Raw genomic sequence first — 27,991 nt, 5'->3', positions numbered from 1 at the left:
TACTCATCGATAACTAAGCAGGATTAACTAGTGTACTTATTCCCTTGCGAAAATTAAAAAGAAATTTACAGTTAATTATTACTCCGCTATATTAGTTTTTTTCGTCATCTATAACAATAATTTTACATATTTTCATCTGTTATATATATTTTTTCATAACATACTATTTGAATATAATTACACTGGTCCAGTAGTCAAATGTAGAATATATAAATCGAATTACAACTCCATGCACGAACAAATGAACAAGGATTCTTGTGTGCTCCAAACAAATGAATTCAGGGGCGGCGCTAGAGCATAAGAAGCGGATTCGACACAACTTAGAAGTTTTTATTTAAACATCGTATTTCTTTTAAGAAATTTATTTAATATGTATACATTATTAATTAAAAGCCCAATAAACTTCAAATTATGGCTTCGTCTCTACAAATGATGAGCTAGTATGATGTATTGTTTGTATGAAGTGACTTGGAATCCCTGAAACTTTTTTCTTCAGAAAGCAAATTCGCAAACCTGACAAAATAATATGTTCAATTCAATAATTAACACAAAATTATATACGGATTAATCTTGGTATTGATACTATTGTATATGCAGGACATTAATGATCACTAGAGAGTTGAATAATTACCTTTTCAAAGTTTCTTCATTTGTACCACCAGTTTCTTGTGGTTCAAATAGACCTGTCTTCAGATTTACCCTTGAAACTTGTTTCTTCAATAAAGTTTCTCCTCTTTTGACCAATTTGTTCATGTTCTCTATGGTTGCTATGTCAACAGAGGATTCTGTTCCACTTAATGTGTCATCCTAACATTGTTGAGCAACATAATTAATACTCCTAGCTTAGTCAAGACAAAGTCACATACTATGATTTTCCTAATTTTCTAATATTTTATTTGAAAATACAAGCATCTGTAAACTAATTAAGCAGCTTTAACTTTTTTTCTTTTAGGTGGGTGGGTTGGGGGTGGGAGGTTGTAAATAAAGTTGGTTATATTGTTTGAAACAAAAGAAGCTTCAACTACATCTGTAGCCTATTTGACCAACTGAAAGCAAAAAAGTATTTTTAAAAAAAATATATATTTTAGAGAGTTGAGGTGTTTGGCCAAATGTTTAGGAAAAATATAAGGGCTTTTGAGTAGTAGCAAAAATTATTTTTCATAAGCTGAAAGTACAATAAAATTTTCCAGAGCATGCACAAATTTGTGCTCTTATAAAAGTGATTTTCAAATTGATTAGTCAAACACAAAATACTATTCCTAACAGTACTTTATAAAAAAATCACTTTTCAAAATAAGAAAATTTTGAAGGTTTGGCCATAAGTGCTATTACTCCTCCAGTCTTTGTATTATCAGTCTTTTAAGGATTTTGCACAATTGCTAAAGACATTTTATAGCCTTGACCATAAGAGTATATTCCTGAACTATCATTTATCTCTTCTTAAATATCGCACTAGACAATTACTAGACTAATTGGAACAATAAGACTAGATTTGATAGAAGAAGAAAAAAGAGTGCTAAATGAACCTAAAATATTCAGAAACAAGTTCAGTTTGTTAAAACGATTAGTATTTAGGACTATAACTATACCTGAATACGAAGGTAATGTTCTTCAGAATGAAGAGCTTGGAAAGCAACAGAAATATGATAATCAACCATATCATCACTAGCATCAGTAAAAGCATCAATAATTGGACTTGAACCTTCACTAAACAGCCATCCTAATATACCCCATTTGGATGCAGTTTTAGCATTATGGTTTGGTTTTGGTTTTGCTTTTCCGGTGCCTATTGAGATCACCAAAATTTTTCTATAATCAGTGGTCTTGATTGGGTAGAAATCTGGGTCTTCTCTGTATATTCGTTTTGTCACTTCACTTGTAGCAATAAGGGCCTGCAAAAGCAACCAACTCATATAAATTTTTGACACTACACAAATTTTGAGTTAATTTCATGTGTGTCACTGAACTTCATCGACTACTTTATAACAAAGTTTTTTTGTCATATGAAAGTAATTGAACTTTATCTATTATAACAGTAATTTCACAAAAATTTATTTACTTTAACAATAAAGTCACCTTAATGGATAGATTTTGTCGCTATAGTGGGTAAAATCTTGTAAGTTATCACTAAAATAAATAACGTTTAGTTACTTTGATGTAATACAAAAAATAGTACTATTGTACTGTTATGCGGTAGGTAAAGTTTAGTGAGTTCCTCATTATATATGGATAAAATTTAACTACCCTAATGTGAAGAAAAAAATCATGTGTTGTTATATTAGTAAATAAAATTCAATAACTACATGTGAAAGTAGTCACAAACCTCTCATGTAAAAAGACAGAAAAAGAGGGAACAAAACATATATAGAAACTAAAAAATAGGTTAAATTATATAGTTATATGTACCGGATTGTTAGCTGCAATTGCACCATCAACAAGATTGAACACATCACGATGATGAATTATGCCATCTTTGCCTTCGGTCTGGGTCTTGAAATAATGTGCAGGAAGATATGTTGGAGCAGCAGATGTACCAATGCATATATCTGAAAGCCTAGCATCCATTAATGGATTTTCTCTGGCCTGTTGGACGGGTTAAACTGGTCAAATTAATAAATAGATTAAGTGTAACACCTCGTACCTTTAAACTAGGCTATGATTCATGATTTGAGACTTAGAATATCAGATGGGAAGTTGGAATTTAATTTGCTGCAGTTCAGCAAAATCCCATTTTCACGACTAGATATACGGACCGTATAATAATATACGGGTCATACTTCTAGTTGGTGTAAGGCGAGTACAATAAACCTAGTTTCTACCAAGTTTTTGAAATGCTTCGATATGGACCGTATAGTGCTATACGGACCGTATAATGTTATACAGACCATATTTTCAGTAAGTGAAACTCTTTTGGGAAATTCCAGTTTCTGGAATTTTAATCATCGTTAAATACGGTCAGTTTGTACGGACCGTATAACTTTATACGGACCGTATAAGTTAACCGTATAATTTCCCGACTCAGTTAAGCATAAATATGTCACGTTCAGTTCTTTTTCACTTTTCACATTCTCCAAGCCATGGAATGAAGATTTTCTTCTCCCATCAATCCAAAATACCAAGATAAGCCTATTCCAATCATTCTAAGCCTGTTCCAATCATTCTAACATGTATTCATGTGATCTAATGAGAGTTCATCATTCCTAACCTAGGGTTTTCAAGAAAACCCATTTAAATGATTCAAGACTAAAGCTTTAGGGATTCTTCTTCAAGTTCAGATTATTGATACAAGTTTTGGAGCATAACCAGGTATGTAGGGTTCTATTTACGTGTAGGAACATCTTTGTCCTTCCCCACGCCATGTTCTTCCATGATTATGCAAGAGTTCACTAAACTAGATTTTTTTTGCCAAGTTCAGGATAACCCTAAGTCCATGCACCATGATTTACCACGTTTGAAATATATATATATATTCGTTGTTGTATTCCTAATATTCCATTTTGGCTATTGGGAATCCGTCCATAATCCATGAAAACCCATATATTGCATTCCATGGGTTCCTACATGCAAGTCATTAAATATTATGCTTACTTTCATGAATATCCTACATGACTACACGTTTTCATGCAAATAAATTATATAATCTTTATCCATGATTATGAATCAAGACATCTATGTACTACAAGTCATGTTTTTACGAAATTCACGTGCTTCTCAGCCAACTATATCATGTCCATGTTTTTTGGGAGTTGCATAGATTACCAAGAAGGTTTTATACCTGAAACTCCGTATGCCAACATAGGATAATGTTCGCTCCGCCCAATAGGACGATTCCTTCATATATTCCCCATTGAGGGATATGGATCCATTCATGTCATGTTCATGTCTTGTACCCCGGCAAGGTACAAGATGGCTTAGCTGATCGTGCAGAGATCAGACGCCACGTGTCAACGTGGTGGTTACATGTCGGTTATACTAATGCTCTCCCACAGATATTTTTACTCATGTTATTTGCATACGTATTCATGTTCATGCTCATGACCAGGTTTAAGTTTCAGTTTAAGCTCTTATCATGTTATTTCATGTACCATACTTATTTCATTCAGTTACTTTACATACCAGTACATTCAATGTGCTGACATCCCTTTTCTATTGCCCGGGGGCTTGCATTTCATGATGCACGTATGGATATACAGGACGCCGCATCTGCCCAGTAGGATTTGCTCGTATCAGCTTGTTGGTGAGCCCCATCTTATTCGGGGTTTTATCCTTATTTATTTTCATGTCATGTTTAGCAAGTTAAGGTATCTTCGGGGGCCTTGTCCTGCCAAGTATGTTTTAGGCCGGAGTCAGAGGTTTCATAGACTAGTTAGTCACTTATGTCAATACTGTAGCCATCTTTGGCTTAGTTCATGATATTTCCGCATTCACTTTTTATACAAGTATTTTATTAAATATATTATGACTTCTCATGTTTTGTTAAGGCTCATCATGTTTCATGTTATATTCGGCTCATCTTTATGGCCCATGTTGATTCAGCAAGCCATATGGTTGTCTCGGTCACATGCAGTCAGGCACCGAGTGTCGTGTTACGCCCAGACCGTGGTTCGGGGCTTGACATTAAGTCTTAGCTTGGTAAACATTTGATTGAGTTAAGATGAGTGTGGTAAAAGAGGTTGATCCATTAGACAATTAATGTTTGCTTGAGTTAAGATGGACAGGTCAGTATGACCAAACAATGAGTCATAACCTCACCTATCCAATTTAAAATTATTTTTCATTAATTTGTTTGTTCTTTTATAATTTACCTAACTACCAAATCAAACTAATGAAAGCATTTACTTTATTTATCACGTTTACTTTATTTATCACGGCTACATTAAATAAATTAATCATAAAAAAAACTTATTTTCTTATATGTTCTGATAACTTCTTTCCTGGATCAATTTGGATTAAATATGCAGTTCAAATTGAACAAAACTTTTAAACATGTTAATTGTTACGCCCAAACTGACTCATCAACTAATATTTTCATCTGTTAAATTTGACACAACTAATGAAAACAGATAACTTGTGGAGAGAAGGACCTCATAAGTGGAGAAAATTGTAGGCTGCATTTTCTTGATATCAAAAGTTGGAATAACCACATTAGTCAATGTCTCATGCAAACGAGTCTCTCCTAGTTTCCCTCGTATGAGTTTGTGAAGATACTTTCCATCATATCGCAGTCCCATTGCTAATTCTAAATTCCTCATAATTGATCCAAACGCCGTCCTATGATGAAAAACAAGATAAAGTGTCAATCTTAAAATAACATTAGTGTTTTTACAGAATTTCACATGAAAAAAAAATGAAATATAGATTTTACAAATTTTTTTGTGGCAATATCTTAGGGCCATGTTCTAAATAAAATGGCTTTATGTCTTTAGCAGCAAACAAAGGACGTTTGTCTTTGTTTGGAGCACGTTCATCTTTGTTTGGAGCTGTTAGCATGGCCGTCACAAGGCCACCCGTGCTCGTTCCTGCAATTATATCAAAGTAATCTGCAAGTTTCACATCCTTGCCATTCAATTCCTATTCATCCAAAATTTAAACTCGTTAAATATAAGTTCTAAGTACTTAATTAACATAAAGAAGATACTTAGCATATGTATTATGTAGTTGCTAATTACACAATATATGGTTGTTCACAAACTTAATTTCTATTGTGGCAGTGCAAAAGAAATTTCCACTATCAGGTCAAGTAAAAATAACTATTACAGTTAACCGCCCATAATGCCACACAAACTTTTGGAGTATTAGTTTGTGCATGCTTTTGTAAATGTGAGAGTTGCATTTTGTGTTTGACCAAGCTTCTAAAAGTACTTTGGGAAAACTACTTTGCTTAACATAAGCTTGACAAAACAGGCTATAAGAGTATTTATACGTTCTATATGTCTTTTACTTTATTAACTTTGTTGGTGTATAAATTATTTTACACAATTATATCACTTAAAAGGTAATTATATATAATTCTATTTAATAAGCATAATTAATTAGTAACTCAAAAAAAATGATAAGTAATATGATATAACAGGTTAAGCTACACTGATGATATAAAATGAAAATAAGGGTAGAAAATTTTAAGCTTTATCACCTGGAGTTGAGATTCAAGGTACTCAAGAATAGTTGCAGGAATTAATCCCCTAATACCACCTCCATCAATGCTGAGAATTGTTACGAAGTTACCCTTAGTTTGGGGCTGATGCTTGGAAGATGACCTCTTCATTTTTAATAAATTTTAAAGTTGTTGCTGGAATATATATTGCTTTGTTTTCTGAAGAAAATAATTAGATTCAAGAACACCACCTAAAACTTTTTATTGATTTTCAGCAAGGTCGAATCATGTATTTATAGCCCTCATCAATGCCCCACCATGTCAAGTAGCTTCTTTAACTTTGCAATCCAGGATAAGTTTTGGAACACTCATAAATATCCTTTTATTTTTCTCAAAGGAAAGTAATGTTTTAATAGAAATGACCTTTGCCTCTGTTGAAAGGGACTCCATGACTTGCTTAGGTTAGGAGTAGGGGTAGGCATGGTACGGTATTTGAAACTTCGGTACGGTAATTTCGGTTTTCGGTATCTAAAAATACTATATCATTACCGTACCAAATTAATTTGGTATGGTTCGGTATTTTAAAGTTCGGTTTTAGTATTTTACGGTACGGTAAATCGGTACCATAGTTTGTCCGACTTCGACTTACATATACTCATATCGTGGAGTTATGACTTGCGCTACTTAAGAAACGTCTCAATTATTATGTACTAAACACCTTACATGTGTAAAAATATTCAAAAGAAAGTACAAGCAATCCCCTTCGTAAATCAATTACACAAAAAAGACATTTAAATCAAGATAGTGTAGTCAAAGTTTAACGTTTAAACAATTAGTTTTCTAATAATACTAGTTTATATATTTGTTAGTAGTATAATACTAAGATATATGATTTGTATATGTAATTATATACTTCGGTATGGTATTCGGTATTTCGATATTTTTTTTTATGAATATCGAATACCGTACCGAATACCAAACTTTTTAAAAATGCATACCAAATACGTACCAAATACCATAATACCGAAACTGAAGTATAAAAAATTTCGATTTCAGTATGGTAATCAATATCTATCATACCATGCTCACTCCTAGTTAGGAGAGCTCCTTTGTTATTTTTGTTAGGAAAATTTTGAATGGACAAGTGGAATTAGTTATTTAGCGATCAGAATTTTTTTATTGAAATTATATAGTTTGTGCCCCTACTACCACTAGTACCGACTGGTCCGACAATCCGAATTCAGCTTGTATAACCATCAAATTAAATGCGCTTCATATCATGAATTTTCTATCTTCAAAGCTCAAATCTGAGTATTTTGATTAATAAGTCTGAATTGCAAGGTATAATTGAACAACCAGTGATGTAATCTTGAAAGACTATTTCTATAATTTGACACTATCATTAGATCGCTTAAAAGATAATCTATATAATTGTTCATAACAATAGTAAGTAGTAATTTGAAGGAAAAGTTAATAGTAACTCGTTTCACTAAATTAAATGCACTGATAATATAAAAATTATTTATATTGTCTTTCCCTCCTGAAATATTTAAAAAACGTTTATTGTGATTTTAATTTGATGTGGTGAAAGGCCCTTATTTTGTTTTTTTGGTGCAAGGTATATGAAAAGTCCCTATGTTTTGGAGGGTACAAGATGTTGCTGATGGCCACTTTGAATATGTTCTAAAATACATATGTCCCGCGTTTTTAAATTTAAACATGAATAAAACAGGCTGAACAAAACTTAAGCTAAATTATTTGTGCTTGTGTTACAATTGAGTAATTTCGAATACTGCATAATCAGTTGAATCTGTAAGAAATATTTTCCCTGTCCTCCTTTCATTACTTGAATTGGTTTATATACAAAATAGGAGAATAATATTCTAACCTAAAATAGGAGATTACACAACATCCAAAATATGCTAACCTAAAATAGTAGACTACAAAATCTTCTAATTAATATTTACATATTCTATCACACCCCGCAGTCGAAACGGAGGCTTACGAACGCCGAGACTCGTCGAAAATCTTCAAATAAGACCGTGGTAGTCCCTTGATGAAAATATCCGCAACCGATAGCGGGAAGGAACATGAAGGACACGAATCCGTCCGCGCGCAACCTTCTCACGAACAAAGTGAATGTCCATTTCAATGTGTTTGGTGCGACGATGTTGCACCGGATTTCCCGAAAGATAAATGGCACTCACATTGTCACAATATACCATAGTGGCCTTATGAATAGGACAATGTAATTCCAAGAGAAGATTGCGAAAGCGGGACTCGGAGACAACATTAGCAACCCCCCTATACTCCGCCTCCGCACTCGAGCGAGAGGGTAGGTTGGCGTTTCAAGACCACGATATCAAGTTATCCCCAAGAAAAACACAAGAACCGGACGTTGACCGACGTGTGTCGGGCCCCCCCAATCCGCATCGTTGTAAGAAAGAAGATCCGAATCGAGGACGGATAAAGATGCAAACCATACCAAGTCAAGTGTACCCCGAATGTAACGGATGATACGCTTAAGTGCATGCATATGAACCGATCGCGCGTGCATGCATGTGTAAGCATACCGTTGAATGGGAAGATAAGAGATATCCGGCCTCGTGAAAGTAAGATACCGTGGCACCTACGAGATCGCGATAGTGAGTCGTGTCATCATAAGGAGCACCCGATGTGCCGCTCACCTTCGGTTTAGTATCAACCGAGAGTAAGTAGCCTTACACGAAGACATCCCAGCTTTATCAATGATTTCCTTGGCATACTTGCGTTGCGAAAGAAACATCCCATCCTTATGTCGAGTGACATGAATGCCAAGGAAATAATTCAAAGGACCCAGATCCTTCATAGCAAATTCCGAGGCAAGAAGAGCCATAATGGAGCATCGGAGAGAATGCGAAGTAAAAGAAGAATAATATCATCAACATAAAGTAGATGTATGCCATCTCGGACCCCTTTTGTAGATGAACAAAGAATTGTCGATCCATTGTTTGAAAAACCAAGAGAAGAGACATAATCACGAAAAAAACGCTTGTACCATGCTCTCGGGGCCTCGCTTAAGTCCATATAAGGACTTACGAGTAAACATACATAATCCGGATGAGTAGGATCTCTGAAACCCAGAGGTTGATGCATATACACTCGTTTCCGGAGCTCACCGTGTAAGAAAGCATTTTTGACATCTAGGCTGATGAATAGGCCACCTCTTTGATAGGGAAAGACTGAGAACTGTACGGATCGTAGCCGGCTTGACCACTGGACTGAAGGTCTCACCACCATCAATGCCAACCTGTTGAGTCTTACCATCACCTACAAGACGGGCTTTATGCCTCTCAAAGTCACCATTAGATTTTTCTTTATGAGTGAAAATCCGCATAGAATGAATAACATTCACATTAGGTGGACGGGGCACCAACTCCCACGTCTTATTTTTAATAAGAGCATCAAATTCATCATTCATAGCCATTTTCCAATTCGGGTTGCGAGGGGCGGTCAGAGGGTTACGAGGAAGAGGGAATTTCGTAACCATGGTATTTAAGTTAAAGAGGCGTTTTGGCTTAAAAATACCATGCTGACTCCGGGTCACCATTCGAGACGGATTGGGAGAAGGAGAAGGCTGGGGTGACGGTGGGAGGGACCGCGCCGGGGGGATAGGGGGATGGCTGGGTGCCGGTGGAGTGGATCTGGCAGGGCCGGGTCACGGTGGGAGGGGGTAGGAGAAGCCAAGTGATGCAACCACAATGGGGAAATGCCATCGTCCAAAAACTCATAAGTAATAGAAGTGGGAGATTGTAATTTGGAAAAGTGGGAAGACATTCTCATCAAAAATCACGTGACGAGAAATAATGATTTTATGGGACGATAAATCATAACACTTATACCCTCTATGATTTGTGGGATACCCCAAAAAGACACACGTGTAGACCGGCTTGCAATTTGTGGATAGTTGGAGAAGGAAAGAGGGGATAGCATAAACGCCCAAAAACCCGAAGATGAGAGTAAGATGGATTTCGTTGGTAGAGCACTTGAAGAGGAGAAACATGACCTAATAATTTACTTGGTAAAATATTAAGAAGATATGTTGCCATTTGTAAGGCGTGATTCCAGAACGAAGGAGGGAGAGAAGCATGTGCAAGAAGAGTCCGAGTGATATTATTGATAGAACGAATTTTTCTTTCGGCTTTCCATTTGTGAAGACGTATGTGGACAAGAAAGACGAAATGACATCCCATTAGACTCACAAAATTTCCCGAATTGATCATTATCATATTCCCTCCCATTATCACATTGGACATTTTTAATATGACGTTCAAATTGAGTGTGAATGTGGGTTTTCAACGCTAAGAATTTTGGATAAACATCGGATTTCTTAGCCAACGGAAAAGTCCATAAAAATTTCAAAAAATCATCCATAAACAGAACATAATATCGATGACCCAATGAACTTAACACGGGAGAGGTCCACAAATCACTATGAATAATATCAAATGGCATCAAAGTTTCGGAAATAGAAGAATCAAACGGCAACTTAATGTGTTTACCAAGAACACAAGAACGACAAATACTAGAAAGACTAGATTTATTACATTCAATGCTTTTACGAACCCTAAGACAATCTAAGATAGAATTTCCCGGATGACCCCGAGCATGCCAAAAAAGGAGAAGACAACGCCGCAAAGTTGGATGGAGTGGTGGTTGGATATTTGATGGTGGTAACCGGATAAAGATCTCCCCGACTATCACACCGCATTAGTGGCATCCCCGTCGAAAATCCTTCGCGAAAACCCATATGGATCAAAATCACGGCACACGAATTATCAGTAGTAAACTTCCGGACTGAGATTAAATTTTTAATGAGTTTAGGAGCATGTAAGACATTTCGTAAGGATAAAGGGGGTTTGGGGGAGGCAAACTAGTGTGACCACAACCACGAATTGGAATCGAATGACCATTTCCCACAACAATACCATTATTTCACCGCTCAAATTAAAATAAGACGAGAGATTACCGTCCGAGGATGTCATATGAGAAGTGGCTCCGGTGTCCATGTACCAATTTTGGTCGGGCGGGTTCAAGGTCATGGTGTGCATTGCGGACTCAATGTCGGTTGGAACATACGACCCGGGAGAAGCCACCGCCGCGGTGTAAGCTAGCCGCCGAGGGCGGAGGAGGGCCCAAAATACCCCGTCGCCGTGGCGCGGCGGCGGCGGACGAGCCCAAGAGGCTACTTCGGGCACGGCGAGGAGGAGGAGGCGCCCGGCGGGGCCGGGGGACCCATTGCCGCGTGGCCAAGCTGCTGGCCGACCGCCACCGCCGATAGTCCCCGCTGCTGGCCGACCGCCGCGGCTTCGGCATTACCGTGGCCACCGGTGATTTTGCCGCTGCCTGAGCCGTGGCCCGAGCCCCCCTTACGGCCAGTTCCAGAATTTTGGCCGCGGGAATTTTTTGATTTCCCTCGGCGTGAGCTTGAGTTATCCGAGAAATTCTATCTTAGATTGTCTTAGGGTTCGTAAAAGCATTGAATGTAACCAAGCCTCCATGGCAGTAGCATCCGGTTCAAGGATAGTGTTTAACAGATCATTCGAAATCGTCGAATAAATCCATTGAATCACGGTGGCGTCAATGGTGGTCCATAATTCAATTTCCTCATCAGTTTTAGGAGCTTCGCTTCTCCTTACCCTTAGGTGGAGGAATGATGTGATGAAGGACCTTGTGAGAACGAGCATGAATTTTGAAAAGCTCGGCCCATGTACCATATTGTGAGTTTTCCATCTCAAGAGTACCGAGATGTGATTCTTGATATTGGAGACCGCGAGGGCCGGGTGGAACGTGGGCTTAGCCGGGGTGGTTGGTGCGTCGGCCATGGGAAAAGAAAGGAAGGGGGCGACGGCTTAGGGAGGAAAACAAAAAATAGGGATTTAGGGCGTAGCGGAAGGAGGAAGAAGAAAGAAACCCTATTCTGATACCATGTAAGAAATATTTTCCCTGTCCTCCTTTCATTACTTGAATTGGGTTATATACAAAATAGGAGAATAATATTCTAACCTAAAATAGGAGATTACACAATATACAAAATATGCTAACCTAAAATAGTAGACTACAAAATCTTCTAATTAATATTTACATATTCTATCAGAATCATCTACTTATAGCCGTTTATATATTAATTTTCAGCAAGGTCGAATAATCTATTTGTAGCCCTCAATGCCCCACTTATATATATATGTAAAGTTGCATCTTTAACTTGAAATCCAGGATATGTTTTGGAGACTCATTAATTATCAGACGAATGTATAGTTTAATATCCTTTTAGTTTTCTCAATTTCTAGGAAAATTTTGAATGGACAAAGGGAACTAGTTATTATTTTTTTATTAAATCATCGGATAACTAGTACTCATTGGCCCGACTAATTCGAATTCACATTGTATATGGACCACCAAAGCGGAAGTGTTCCATACTAGGAATTTTTCTATTACAATCCCAATCCGCTAATTAAGACAGGTGACTCCCATCAATTACAACACATCATAAACTTTTCACCCTTTTTGGGACATTGTTTAGTAAATGATTTTTTTTTTTATTTTTTTTTTAATTTCTCTTGCAATTTATGGATCTTTTAGACCACGATCTAAAGATTCTTTTTGAGTAAACTAAAAATCTTATGAGAAAACATTAGACTGTAGTCTAAAATTTAGTAAGTTATTGTAAACGCTAGTTGAAAGTTTATTAATGTTTTGCCTGTAAGATTAAGGAATATATGAGCAAACATTAAACCCCAGTCTAATATTGTCCAAAAGGATAATTTCCTAAGGAATGTATTTGCAAATTTTTAAAAATAAAGACAAAATATAATTGATCGCCTAAAAAAGCGATATTTGCGTAAATCAGTCGTTTCAACAAATTATTACACTGTTAAAGTATGAATTACTTATATTGTATATACCTCCTGCAAAAATAACGTTTGTTGTGATCTTAGATTGACGTTAGTCACATAGAAAGGTCTTATTTTGTTCTTTTGGGTACAAGCTGTATGGATCGGTCCTTATTTTGTTTTCAAGGGTACAAGCTGACCACTTTGAATAATGTTGTAAGCTAAAATATGTCCCACGTTTTAAAATAAAATAAAATATGATCAATAAAACAGGCTGAACAAAAAAGAGAAAGAACAAACATATAAGTTAAATTATTTGTGGTTATGTTGTAACCTATGAGTAATTTTGGGTATTGCATTATCGGTTGAAAGCCATAGTTTATGCGAGTAATGTGATGAATCTGCTGATATGTGTTTTGAGTGTGGTTCAAATAACTTTTAACCTCATTAAAACAAAAGTTAAGCAAATTAACATAACTAGCACACCTAAACTATATTTGCTCCTAATTATCCCTATCTTGGCTACTTGGTAGTTTTTACCTCCCAGGGCGACCTGAGTCCTCAGCCCAAGGATATTTTATCCGCATGGTATTTTTGATTGTGTACAATTTTTCCCCCTACTTAAACTCATTAAGGTCATATTTTCAAGCTAAATTTGTTAGAGATATGTTTGAGTTTATGAGTTTTGGATACAACTTGTTCGGTTCTTGATAAATTATTTATACATTTTAAGTGGACTTTTAAATATAAATACATGATTTGAGTTAATTTGTTGCGTTTTGCCGAACCCGTACACAAAGCTCTAACTCCACCCATGTTTCGAACTCCATTATTTAGGCTAATTTTCTTATTTAACTAACCCAAACTTTTTGTTACAAATTTAGCTCGGAAAAGAACAATGCATAGTTGAAACAAATTGTATTGCATCTAACGATGAAATAAAAAGAACCACATGGTTGAAAATTCATTACTTCGACTAAAAGATTTATTTGTATAGAAATAATAAAGTTCTAGGAATTATTATTTTTTGCAAAAAATTCAGAAAAAGAAAAGATGTACAATTGGAATAATATTGGTTGCATCTAAAGAAAGAAATACAAAAATACACAGTTGAGGTAAAATATATGTGGTACATTAAAATAAGTAAGAAGGAAACTAAAATAAAGTTGAAACAAACAATAAATCATTATATATGACTTTGTGATATTTAACAATTGAAAAAGCCGGTTTATCGATTTTTCATCAACCTCACGCTCCTAAGAGTGTATCCACTTTCTTGCTATATCAATTTCCGGAGGGTGGAAACTACCAAATATCTAAGCATACAAGATAATTATAGTAAAAGACAATTTAAATATACATTGAATAAAAGATGACAAATTCAAAAATCACAAGATATCATGCCTATTTAATTTAGAATATGAAATACCAAGAAACTGAAAATAACAACACACAAGGCAACATTTTTTGCTACCCTGCGTCGAAATTGACAAGTTTTAAATGTTAGTCCACTGCGTCCAATAATCTATATCCCTCCAACACCTTTCTCCTAGTTGCTTACCTTTTCTTCAAATTAATTTAAACAACTAGTGAAATTGTTCGCTCTTCGCGCGATCATAATTTTTTTTTCTTCTAATAATTGTATAGCAAAATACTTTAATCTCTAGATCTTATATATATATATATATATATATATATATATATATATATATAGGTATCAAGTTCTAATAGATTTTGTTATTAACACTTAATTTCATACGTTTCTCAAATTTCTCATCACTTAAAAGGCTTACATTGTCTTAAAAAACATGTAAAGAAGGAAAAGTGTTTTTGTCCCTCTAAAATAGCTTCTCTATACATGCATAGGTGAAATAAATTCTAGAGTATGATTTTTCTTTGTTCATTTAGTATATGTACAAACATTTTCTCCTTTTAATTAAAGAGTTAGCTTTTGATATAAACTTATATCAATAAGTACTATTTCAAGTTAACAATTCAAGAATTATTAGTAGGTTTATATTACATATAACAAATAATAAATAATTTACTCCTAAACCAAAATTTGGAAACCGACACTTTATATCTAAAATTTATCTCATCATATCATTTTTCTCACACTTTAATCTTAAAACATTCAGATTATTTCTTAAAGATAGTCTTAGGGTTAATATACTAAAGGAGGACTATGATGCTCCGAACATTTAGAATCATTGTAATAAATAATAACAACTTGTAAAGCGTAAAAAGTTAATTAACGAAGCTATAACGTTCAATTTATTAAAAGTCATAGAGCGGAAAATAAATTTCAAGAACCTGTACGCTTTCTTGCTCAAACGGGCGTAAATTTTTTATTTGCTTTCAATGTTTGCTGTCAGGGGCAGATGTACCATTATAGGTACGGGTTTAATTGAACCCATAACTTTCGATGCGAAGCACAAATTTGTGTATAAAAGTTACTAAAATTGCAATAAATAGTAGATACATATAATGGTTCAATTGTGAAAATCTTAAAAGATTGACCCATATAGTTTAAATCCTAGATCTGCTTTACCTTTAGTTAGAAGTTGTCAGGGTGCTCTTCGAAACTATGTTCTTTCAAGTTTTTTTATAGCTTAAGAATTCTTAATTTATGCGCAATATTATTCTTTGCCCACATCAAAGTTAAAAGCTGCATGAGAATATGCCTTATAAAAATGTAAGTAAACATGCATACACATTTCAGAACGACGAATACATGTGAAAATGCTTTCTTATGAGAAATCCAAAAAATGAAAAAACAAAATGCTTACTTAAAGAATAGAAGCAGCATATCAAACTTACTGATCAAAGAAGGCATATTCACAAAATTATTTTTGAGAGATTTGAATATTCCCATCCATGCCTGCATTCACTGTTTCACAAGTTATCAAACAATCCACGACCTCAACACATTACCTCTATCTCTATATATATATTTAGTAACTTTTACGTTATAAAATGATAATGATGTTAAATAAGTATCATTAAAGAAATCAAGTATTAATAGATATAAATGCTACAATAGAATATGAAAGGTTGGAGTTGATAATAATTGAGACTATTAAGGTTTTACATAAACAGATTTAATTACTGCTGCGTGGGCTGGCCTAGAGAAACAATTACTTAGGATTTATTACAATTACGTGGTTGACTCAGTAATGGGTTTTTATTCCAAAGGAATATTTTCTTTAGGAATTTTTAAGGCTCTTTAATAGTCCTTTTAGTTAGTAGAATGAAAGAAAAAAGGAGAAAAAAGATAAATATATAGGAATGGAGGTCATAAAGAGGTGCCACATCACCTTATATATGCCTAGCTTTATATTATATATAGATTATCAGATTTAACAAGTAAAGATCTAATTGCAATAAAACCTCTAGCTATATTAACTACGTAACCTACCCAAAGAATATCACCTCTATTTACGTTGTTCAACAACCTCAGATTAGTCATGATTTATCAAGCCATTGAAGTGATGGCAAAAAAATATTCACTGCACCTTTTCATCAACAACAACAGCAACAACATACCCACTTTTTTCCCTTTTTCATCAATTAGTGAAAGAAAATACCCTCTTACATACTTTAGCTTATAACTATCTAGACAAGAACAATAATGCTCTCTGCTTGGCTACCAAAATGCTAGAAAGTAGAAATAGGAGGTAAAAAAGTGAGGAAAAAGTAAAAAAAAAAAAAAAAAAAAGATGTCACAACAAGCTAAGATAAAGACAGGCTAGATTTCACTCTTTTTAAGATCGAATTTCGAGTTTCAAGTTATGTACCCAGGCACGGAATTCACTTGCCAACTGATCCGAGTTTGAATCGGAGAACGAACGATCTAAGTAAGGAGGTAGTTCCAGGAAGGTAGTTCTTTGACCCAGTTCAGTGAGAACGGGGATGGTTAGAAAGATTCTTGGGGCTAAAGACTACCTACTTGGCAATAATGTTACTAACCAGAACACTAAGAGCAGTCCGATCAAGCACCTGTACTTGCAACTGCTTGGAGATTTTCCTAAGGTCCCTTGGAGGTGTTTATGGTTTCAGAACTTAGCCAGGCCTAAAGCTCTATTCATCATGTGGCTGCAGATTCAAAATAGGTTGCTTACTATTGACGGACTTTTGAAATAGAACATTCAAGTTGATCTTGTTTGTCAAATGGTCACAACGGAAATGACACTAGAAATCATCTCTTTTTTGAATGTTGTTTTGCTTAACTATTATGGAAAAGATTGATGACATGGTTACAGCTCCAATGGCCAGTGACTCAAAGCTGGGATTTGCAGCATCGAACAGTCCTAAAGTGCAACAAAGGCAAGACCAGACAAGCGCAGCTGATTAGAATGATCTATGAAGAGTATACCCATGCTATTTGGAGAGAAAGGAACAATAGGATCTTTGAAAAAAGGGAAGCACAAGTGGACCATATTGCTAAAGAAATCACATGCATCTGCACTATTAGAGCTCCACCAGAGATGAAAGCTAGACTACTGCTATGTAGATTCTGAGTTAAAAGTTACAGTAGACTGTAGGTACTTGTTACTCATTTACTGATTATAGGATAGTATCTAGTCTATGTAGTGTTATGTAGTAAGTGAGGGGTGCTCCCAAAAGATTGAGCAAGCTGTGTGAAAGTTTTGCTGGTTTGTAATTATTTCACTTGGTATTAATACAAGATTATTAGTTACCGAAAAAAAAGAAAAAAAGATATGGGAACATAGTCAACATTTTTTTCGTAACACATGAATTGGATAACAAAGCATGACCAACTAGTCAACCTTGCCCTTCCGAAAATTAACAATAATCTATAATATTTTCACATAACACACGAATTGAATTACACTGTACCTAATACACGAATTGAATATTCACTTTATCTATTACAAATTAAAGCTTTAAATTAAATACTGAGCTAATTAATGACGAGGATTAATTTCTTGGTGCTCCAAACAAATTCTACTCTGAGGATTTATTTGTATGAGGTGAATTCGAATCCCTGAGTCTTTTTTCTTCTGAAAGCAACTTCGAAAACCTGCCAAAAATAGTAGTAGTTCAATATTAATAATTAACACGAAATGCTTTTTTGGTATTAATATTTCTATATATATATCATTTAAAAAATTAAAATTAACTACGGACTCCGTTTTGAATCTGTAGCTACATAGCTTGTAGGTAACATCTTTTTTTAATAAATTTTTCGCTAAATCATCATTAAACTAATTCGCCATAGATTTTTCTGTTTAGCTACAGAACATATGCGTCGCTTAACTATTGTTTTTATAGTGATAAGATGGTAATATTCACAAGGAGTTGAATAATTACCATGGTAATATTCACAAGGAGTTGAATAATTACCTTTTCAAAGTTTCTTCATTTGTGCCACCATTTTTGCATTGCTCAAATAAACCTGTATGCAGATTTACCCTTGAAACTGGTTTCTTCAATAAAGTTGTCCCTATTTCAACCAATTTGTCCATGTTCTCTTTGGTTGCTATGTCAACAGATGAGTCTGTTCCAGTTAATGTGTCATCCTATAGTTGACAATATAGTTATTTTAGTCAAGAGAATATTTTTTATAGCAAGCATAAAATAATATAACCTACAAAACATGATATATAAGTGATATGTCACATTAGGTAGTATAATTACTGTTATACAGTCAGTGTATATAATAGTACCTGAATACGAAGGTAATTTTCTTCAGAATGAAGAGCTTGGAAAGCAATAGAAATATGAAAATCAACCATATCACCACTGGCTTGAGTAAAAACATCCACAATTGGAGTTGAACCTCCATTATGCAGCCATCCCAAGATACCCCATTTGGATGCAATTTTAGCATTATATTTTTGTTCCACTTTTGCTGATCCAGTGCCTATAGAAATCACCAAAAACCTTCCATAATCAATGGGTTTGATTGGGAAAAAATTTGGATTTCCTGTCATTATTTGTTTGGTCACTTGACTAGTAGCAACAAGAGCCTGCCAAAAAAACAAAGTCAAATATACAGATTTCTGACTATACAAACCTGACAAGTCATATGTACGGGAAAAAAAAAAAGAGAACAAGAAAGAAGTATACAAGGTGTGTTTAGTATGTCGGCAGTCATTTTTCCAAAATGACTTATTTTATGGAAAGTGGAAATATTTTTGGAAAAAGTATTTATTAGAGATCAATGCTAATTTTAGCAAATCAGAAATGTTTTGACGAAATTTTGAATTTTAAAGTTTGATCATAATAATGTTCAAGTGTTGGTTAAAAGTTAATAGCTGAGATAATTGTGAAGGAAGTCATTTCCTCCTCTGGTGGAAAGTATGTTCCCCTGAGAATCTTTCATGGCAACCACTTGAACACTAGAAATTACTTAGTTTCTTGAAAATGTTTTACAAAATATATTTACCCACATAAACTAGAATATAGTCAAAATAGCATTTGACGTACTGGATTGTTAGCTGCAACACCACCGTCAACAAGATTGAACTCATGAAAGTTGCCATCTTTGTCTTGAGTCCGGAAATAATGTGCAGGAAGATATGTTGGTGCGGCGGATGTACTAATGCATATATCTGAAAGCCTAGCATCCATTAATGGCTTTTCTCTAGCCTGTTAAACGGGTTAAACAAGCCAAATTAATAAACAGGTTAAGTCATAACCTGATCAATATCTGTTTGAGCTAAGATGAGCGCGTCAATTTGGATAAATATAGGGATCATCACCCAACTCGACCAATTCAAAATCACTTTTCATTCGTTCTTTCGTTCTTCTATAATTTATTTTATTATCAAATTAAACTACTAATAGCTTTTTCATTCTTTTATCATGATTATATCAAACAAATCAATCACAAAAGGACTATTTTTCTAAGTTTTGATTACTTCCTTTTTGGAATCAATTTGGGTAATATGCCACCTAAATTGGCCAAACTGTTTTAGATATGCGGACTTGATACACACAACAACACTATTAAATAGCTATTTTCTGGGGATAAATTTGACGTGGTAATAAAAATTGATAAATTTTTGTGAGGTTTATCCTAACTTGAACGAGTCTTTATTATTATTACTGGGCTATTCATTTTAACAAAATCATGGAATAAGGATGCAAATTAGTGATCTTCAAGGATCAAAATTCTAGGCAAAAATATTACTACTATTATTCACATAAACATAGCGCAGGCAAGGAATAGAGAGAGAAAAAAAACCTCAAAAGTGGAGAAAATAGTTGGGTGTAAATTCTTGATATCAAAAGTTGGAATAACCACATTAGTTAATGTCTCATGCAAAGGAGTCTCCCCTAATTTCTCCTCTATGACTTGGTGAAGATACTTCCCATTATACTTTGGTCCTATTAGAGATTTCAATGTCTTCATTATTGATCCAAACAGTACCATCCTGTAAAAGTGTTTAATTAAGGTTTCAGTCCTAATAAGACAAATATTTTTAGTACTTAAACAAGAATTCCAAAAAAAAAAAAAAAAAAAAATTACTTTTTCAGTGGGAATATCTTAGGACCATGCTCAAGATAGAAGGGCTTTGTGTCTTTAGCAGCAAACAAAGGACATTTTTCTTTGTTTGGAGTTGTTAGCATGGCCATGACAAGACCGCCTGTGCTTGTTCCTGCAATTATGTCGAAGTAATCTGCAAGTCTCGCATCCTCACCATCCAATTCCTATATTGATCCAAAGTTTAAACTTAATAACTATAAGTTCAAAGTACTTAGCATAAAAAAGGTACTTAGCATATATATAGTTGTTCACATATATACTTGATTTCTATAAAGCGGCGGTGAAAAAGAAATTTTTACTATCAAATCAATAAAAGATACATCAATTAATTAATCGTTTATAATAAGCGAGACTAGTAACCAAAAAAATAAGAAAACCAACCTACTAAAACATGTTCAAAAGAGAAGTGTGACGGTGTTTGACGACACATAGTGTTCAGATTGTTTCTTAATATAGAAAGATGTCATTCTTTTTTTTTTTAACAGACTAAAAGGAGGTAAAACCACTTACATAGTGAATAAATATCCATAAAATTAATATAGATGGTAACATTGTGAACGACTCACTTTGTCTGATCAATTTATGTGAAGGTGTTTGTCTACGCATAGAGTTTAAATTGTTTTTAATATAGAAAGATGTCATTCTTTTTTTAACATACTAAAACGAAAAGTGTGTTGCATAATGGAATTGATTTCACCTGGAGTTGAGACTCAAGGTACTCAAGAACGGTGGCAGCAATAATTCCCCTAATGCCACCTCCATCGATGCTCAGAATTGTTATGAGTTTACCATAAGTTGGAGGCTGCACCTTGAATGAACCACCTGATGACATTATTGCCCTCTTCATTTTTCCTACTTTGTTTTAATTTGATGGATATATTTAATACTTTAGATGGAAATAATATTGATGAGTTTATGAAACAAGTATATTCCAGAACAATGCTTATACTTTTTATTGATATATCCAGCAAAAGCCGAATCATCTATTTATAGTCCTCAATACCCATCAAGTTGCTTCTTTATCCTCGATATGTTTTGGATATAACCTTTTACTTTTCTTTTTTTGAAAAATCAAGAGTGATGACCACGAATATATTTATGTAGAACCAGTCAAAGACGGCCTATAGTGTTAACCGAAAACTTTCACGTAACAAGAAATTTTTTGAGACTCATATTAATTACTACTATATTATACTATAGTTTATCAATAACATTTTATTTTTCTGAGCTCTTGCAAATTTTGATTCGTAAAACGGAAGTATAGTTATCTTGCAAGATTTAAACTTCTATAAACATTTTTTTTCATATTATTCTACGGCTTTTTAGATAATTGTTTAGTATAATAAATGTAAGTAGTAATGAAAAATAAGACGAGTGACTTGTTACAATGTCAAATTAAATCATACATCGTTAATACTTAATAAAAAAGTTGTAAACGGCGTCGGCGTATATATAAATTAAATTCATCTTGAAAAAGTAAGTGTATACTAATTAATTTTGTTCGTTACGTGGAAAGATGACAGCAAACTCTCTATTGACAAGCAAATGCCTTAGATATCGGAAGTAGCTAATAATGTGCTCCCCCATTATTATTTTTCTTTCCGGAATAATTGGGTTGAAGGGGAATTTTCCTTATTTAAGCTATTTTAATTTGAATTAGTAAACTCATTATTGTAGTTTTAAAATGTTGTTACTTTGAAGGGGCACAAAGTCTTTAATTCTTGAGATTTATTTATCAACGAGTCTGTGTCTTGCAGCTTCAGAAATTAATTTAAAGTAGAAAAGTATATCCATATAATCTGTCTAGTACGCGTTTAATATGTTTTGAATAGATGTATCTTTCATATTGCTAGCAGATATGAATTATATGTACCTTCTCTTCAAAATGTCTAATCTCATTTTAGGTGTGCTAGACATTAAATTGAGAAGAACTCTTCTAGATACTGATATATAGTCCAAGATAATTTACAGAAACATATAATTATAAATACTTTATCTGTATATAAAAGGAAAATTTTGACATGCCAATATAATATGGCCAAACTTATCTTACAGTCTAACACTGCTTCAGAGAAGGAAACTTATTGCAGAGATATTAAATGAAGCCAAAAGCACGCCCAAGGAAGCCTTTGGAGCTTACAAGATGGATAAGACTCAAATGCCTAGTTTCAGAATGAGGAAAGCAAAAACTTTACATCCAAGTTGATCGTCATGTTCCATTGGGTCTCACTTTGTATAGTAACCGTCCTTTTGCCAAATAATATGCACACCTTATACAGGTCGATCCTAACCATATTTTTTGCCAGTGATCAGTCTAAGTGTATAGGGAAGTGCATCATCCTTCTTTATGTAGTGGAGGCTTGGTTTATGTCGTCCTCCACAAAGTGTACCTTTTTTGAGCAATATACATGTTTGGGTCTGCCTTAATCCCACCACAGGTGATTTTTTTACCTGATTCGTTTTCGACCAACCTAAAATATGAAAGAGCCGAGTTTTGATCCATTTTGCAGCTCATTTTCAACTCTTTAAATTCAATCCAACCCGTTTCAACTCCTTAAATTCGACCTAACATGTCTGTTTGTCATTACTTAGTCTAGATTAGTATATGTACTATAACTTTTCGCCGGTTATCTCTTTTTGAGACACTACTTTATGACCTGCTTTTTATTTTTTTACAACTTATGGAGCTTTTAAATCACGGTTTAAATTTTTTAGACATTACACAACACAACTTAAAAAAATATGAAAAAAATCTAAATGATGAGTCAGAAAAAGGATACTTGTATAAATCAGCAGGAAAAAAGAATGGAGGACCAATTGTTGACAAACGGAGGACCAATTCTTGATAAAGGAAACGAAAAAAAAGAAGAAAAGGAATTACACCAAAAAAAAAAAAAAAAAAGGGAAAAGAAAGGGATGGATCTGAATTCCGTCAAAGCATCTGAAGTACATCAGAAGTCAATCTCATCACTTTTCTTACATATTAATTCTACTAGTATATGTACCCGCGCGATGCGCGGTGAGTTGATAAACGTAATCACGAATATACAGATTTATTGAACAATTTGAAGATGCACCTTGTTGTAAAGTAATACTATAAAGCTTACATGAGGGAATGTTAGCATATTTAGCACTTCGACAGGTTATAATAGTTAATACTTATGAAAAACAAACTAATTTATAAGCTTAGTTTATTGTTTAAATTTGTTAATAATAACTTTTAGCATTATTTAATTATTTACTTTATTTATTTTACAAATTAACCAAAATCATAAATATCTCACACAATCCGTATTATCCTCTTGTATGCATTTGTTTACTATAATATTTTTCATTATTTTCTTATTTAGTGTTTTACCCATAATTCAAATAATGATTTTGAATTACTTATATTTAGTTTTCAATTTGAGATACTGAATTTTAGTTTTAATTATTGATATTACCTACATATGAATTTAAATTGTATTTGTTTTTATTCAATATCTATTAAAATTTCAATTAGTGGTCCTATCTATAGAGTATGATATTTCTGATCATAAATCAAAGACCTTCCCTTCTCAAATTAGAATATGCCTTATCCTTGTATATATATTTCTACAGTATAATTTTTTATACTTCTTATTTTTCTTGTTTCATATTTATTGCGTTTGCATTTTTAAGTACTTTATCATACGATTGTTTATTTGTTTTTCACTTATGTCCTTGCCTATCACTCCTCTTTAAGTATAATATAAACAGTTAGTATGTATTTCTTAACAATATTTATTCCTATTCCTGCATTTCACTTCTATAACACAAGAAGAAAAAACAAAAGAGAATTAATTCAATGTCTATGAAGAAAAGGTACCCCTACTTGCTTGTTAGACAAAATTACTTTCTCTCTTCTAATCGATAACTCATCAATCTGCACATTGTATAAATTATTAAATGTTTAAAGGTTCAAAATTGCAATCACAAAAGTGGATACAATATATCTAGAGTTTTGCATTTGATTTTTATTATTTGATTAACTGTGAATGTTAAACTATTCGATCCACAACCTTTGATAAGAAGGCTAACAGGAAAGGAAAAAATTACTTCCTCCATTTAAAATTATAGTAATATTATGTTATGTGCAATAAAATTCAGCGGTTTAATTTATTGATGAATCGTTATACTCCCTTTGTCCCAATTTATGTGGCACTTTTCGTTTCCCGAGATTCAAACTATATGAACTTTGACCAACATTTTAAGATGTATTTTTTCACCAAATTGATATGAGAAAAGTTGAAAATTATAGTACTTTTCATGTAGTTTTCAAATATATAAATTTTAGTCCTAAAATATTAAGTTAATCTAATCCAATTTAGCTTCAAAGTTTAGTTAAATTGATTCTTGAAAAGCGAAAAGTGCCACATAAATTGGGATGGAGGGAGTAATTTTTTAAGAGTTGAGTTCATAAGTTACTCATAGATTCCAGGCTAAGATTACAAAGCAACACATTATTGTATTAATTTTATTTGAATCTAATAATATTTTTTATCATACCGCTTAATATATTTAAAATAATAAATTATGAAATGTGAAAATTAATTATTTATATAATAAAATTTTAGCGACGTCAGTGATGTAAACCTAATTCTAAAATTTATGCTGAAATTCGAATTAATACTCAATTCCCATATTTTAAAATATATATGTGTGAAATATGAACAACAAAGGACATAATTTTTTACTTTAATCGGTTAATATAGCGAAAATAGTTTTTATCCATGAAAATTTATTATCTTTAATTAAAATGTAAGAAAAATGTGTCTCTCAATTCGTGTTAAAAAATTCTCTCTTGTTTCATGTCAAAGTCAAATAGTCGTTTCTTTATACATATTTATAGTGAAACATCTATAGAGAATTGGTTTTTTTATCATAAAATCTATCAATAATTTGTAACAGATCAAGGGTTCCTAAAAGTAGAGATCCCATAAGCTAGCACTTACCAGTATATTGTCATATAAGTTTTAAAAAAATTAAAAAACTTCTGGCAAAGCACAACATTTATTGTTCTAATGTTCAATTCAGCTAGCTCGTTAATAACACTTTCTACTACACCAAATATTACACACTAAGTTGTAAAAGGTACTTGTATAGCGACTCGAATAATGTAATTGAGTTATGTAATTTTGAGTTTATACTTGTGTTGAGATCTTTACAAAATGGCATCCAGATGAACACTTACATTAATCAAATAAACAAACTGAATTTGATATAAGTTCAACATAATTCCACTTATAGAGACATTTTTCAGCAATAGGGGAATACCGTAAACTTTGCTACTTGTTCGTTCTAAAATAAAACATAGAACTCTATCATGTTAATAAAGTCAATAAAACTCCATCTCCATAAACCCTCATCCTGAATATGGTTTGCATATGCAGATTCGACATTTGGGTGCCAAACACAACTAATATTATCAATGGTTACATCTTTAGCATACATATATATTATAAAAAATTTCGAATAAAATTAGGATAAATGTGGATTGCTTCGTGTACCAACGTCTACAAAACAAAGTATGCAAAAACCCAAAGATTATATTATGTGAGAGTAAAAAAGGAAATAAAGAAACGCGAATCCTGAAGTACAAAGATGGTGCCTTTTTGGCAAGATTCGGATACGGAAAAAAGGACTCACATCAAAGAAGATAGAATGGAAGCATTAGAGTAGGTAACTGCTTACATATATATATATTCCAAAAAAAAAAAAAATTGCTTGCATAAACTCTTAAGCTTCTAGCACTTCTTACATCAATTTATTTAAGGAAATAAAACATCAATTCAGATAGATATCAAAAATATTGGTAGCGTTACCTGATCATATTACTTCATAGTTAAAGCATTACAACAAAGATAACTCCTTCCGTTGTGATATTCTACGTCCATCTACTATTACCATGCAAAATGCACTATTATGCAAAAGATAAATGTAATATTTATTCAAATACACAGACAAACATACATGTATATAAATACTAAATCTAATATCACACTCTAAGAGTCTTATATATACATAATATATTCATAATCATTCTTTAAACGAATGATCGATCTAGTAAAACTCCTTTATATATTTCAGTTGTCCATTTTGCTTGTTGGATTTTCAAATATTCCTTTCGCTTTTGTGAGATAATTGTATACATAAGATCTATGGAAACTTCAGATTCCTTAATTATATTTGTGACAAAGATAAATGTAATATTAATTTTAAACAATCTATATATTATTAAAAAGTAATTATAAAAAAAAGTTAAATTAAGCATGAACAATATACTTCTTCAAAATCACAAACGACTTCGAGTAATTGTTAATGCATCTCATCAGATCTATTTTTTCCACATATCAACTCCACCCATACAATTACCTATTTTCTACATGGAACCCTCAACATCCTAACCAAATTTATGTAAGAAAAATAACTTAAGAATTTTAAACATAAAAGGATTAAATATTTTGCTTTTCAAATTTTTGCAATTTGTGTATCTTTGTTATCTCTTTGTCCATCCCATCATTAAACTTCAAGACGGACTTGTTAACGAGTTTGACATTTTTATGAATATATATAAACTTAAAGTTGTTAGATATACTTAGCACCAATTTTATTATTAATTTTACGTCATCGTTTTGATTCACACTATCATTATATATTAATGAGAACTTTTTTCACGAAATCTAAATTTATCACATGTTTTTTGTGGTTTTGATGCACTCTTTCATTGTTTTCTTTGTCTCTTTTATCATCAGTTTATGTTATAGACCAAACATACAACAAATTTATTACATTAAGATATAATATATAAAATATAATCACATCTTGACCCTGTATATTCTTTGTCGAATTTTGGCTGTCATTAATGAAATATTTTATAAATCATTATTTAAAATTCATTACAATATAAATAGATAATTTTTTAGGAAGTTGTTTAGATATATCATCCTCTCTTTTTAATATTAACTTTTTATTAGCTTGCAATTAACTTATGGCTTATTTGGCCAAGCTTCAAGAATACTAAAGTACTTTTGGAAAAATAATGATCAAACACAAATTATTATTTTAGTATTAATAAAATTATTCTCAAATAATTTGGCCAAACACAAAAATGATAAAACCAAATACATTTTAGAATAAAATTAATTTATGCTTATAGGGAGAATCTATAAATTTTAGCTTTTCTCTAATAACAAAAAAGTTACTTTAACTGCTATTTAAAAGCATTTTTTCTTTCGAAACGCCTCTATCTTTTTTCAAATAAAAAGTAGTTTTTTTCTTAAGTGGAGAAAAGTAAAGCCATTTGCTATCATTGTAATTTTGAAAGAAAATTAAGCATTCAGAATTGTAAAACACATAATAACATAATAAAAGCAAACAGAATAACATAATACAAAATAAAAGCAAACAAAATAATAATACAAAATAAGCTTTTATTTGCGAAGTGCTCCTAAAATAGTGAATAATGCCAAAAAAAAAAATCTTGTACAT

General features: G+C 32.9%; 2 protein-coding genes across 2 annotated transcripts; both read right to left on the bottom strand.

The window, feature by feature from the left end:
• Window positions 1-210: 210 nt before the first annotated feature.
• LOC132035318 (patatin-like protein 2) lies at window positions 211-6,339 on the bottom strand. The gene is made up of 7 exons (XM_059425588.1): window positions 6,134-6,339; window positions 5,366-5,571; window positions 5,085-5,271; window positions 2,407-2,583; window positions 1,590-1,892; window positions 632-807; window positions 211-513 (listed from the first exon to the last, which is right to left on the bottom strand). The coding sequence occupies exons 1-7, from the start codon at window positions 6,263-6,265 to the stop codon at window positions 438-440; spliced, it is 1,257 nt and encodes a 418-aa protein (XP_059281571.1). The 5' UTR covers window positions 6,266-6,339; the 3' UTR covers window positions 211-437.
• An 11,442-nt stretch (window positions 6,340-17,781) lies between these two features.
• LOC132033351 (patatin-like protein 2) lies at window positions 17,782-21,436 on the bottom strand. The gene is made up of 7 exons (XM_059423303.1): window positions 21,180-21,436; window positions 20,465-20,646; window positions 20,180-20,369; window positions 19,420-19,581; window positions 18,657-18,959; window positions 18,334-18,509; window positions 17,782-18,010 (listed from the first exon to the last, which is right to left on the bottom strand). The coding sequence occupies exons 1-7, from the start codon at window positions 21,327-21,329 to the stop codon at window positions 17,935-17,937; spliced, it is 1,239 nt and encodes a 412-aa protein (XP_059279286.1). The 5' UTR covers window positions 21,330-21,436; the 3' UTR covers window positions 17,782-17,934.
• Between the last annotated feature and the right edge of the window lie 6,555 nt (window positions 21,437-27,991).

The sequence above is a fragment of the Lycium ferocissimum genome, chromosome 10 (assembly GCF_029784015.1).
Source record: "Lycium ferocissimum isolate CSIRO_LF1 chromosome 10, AGI_CSIRO_Lferr_CH_V1, whole genome shotgun sequence".
In the NCBI taxonomy this organism is placed as follows: Eukaryota; Viridiplantae; Streptophyta; class Magnoliopsida; order Solanales; family Solanaceae; genus Lycium; species Lycium ferocissimum.
The sequence above is the reverse complement of the archived record's forward strand: the minus strand, read 5'-3'. Positions and strand labels throughout refer to the sequence as shown.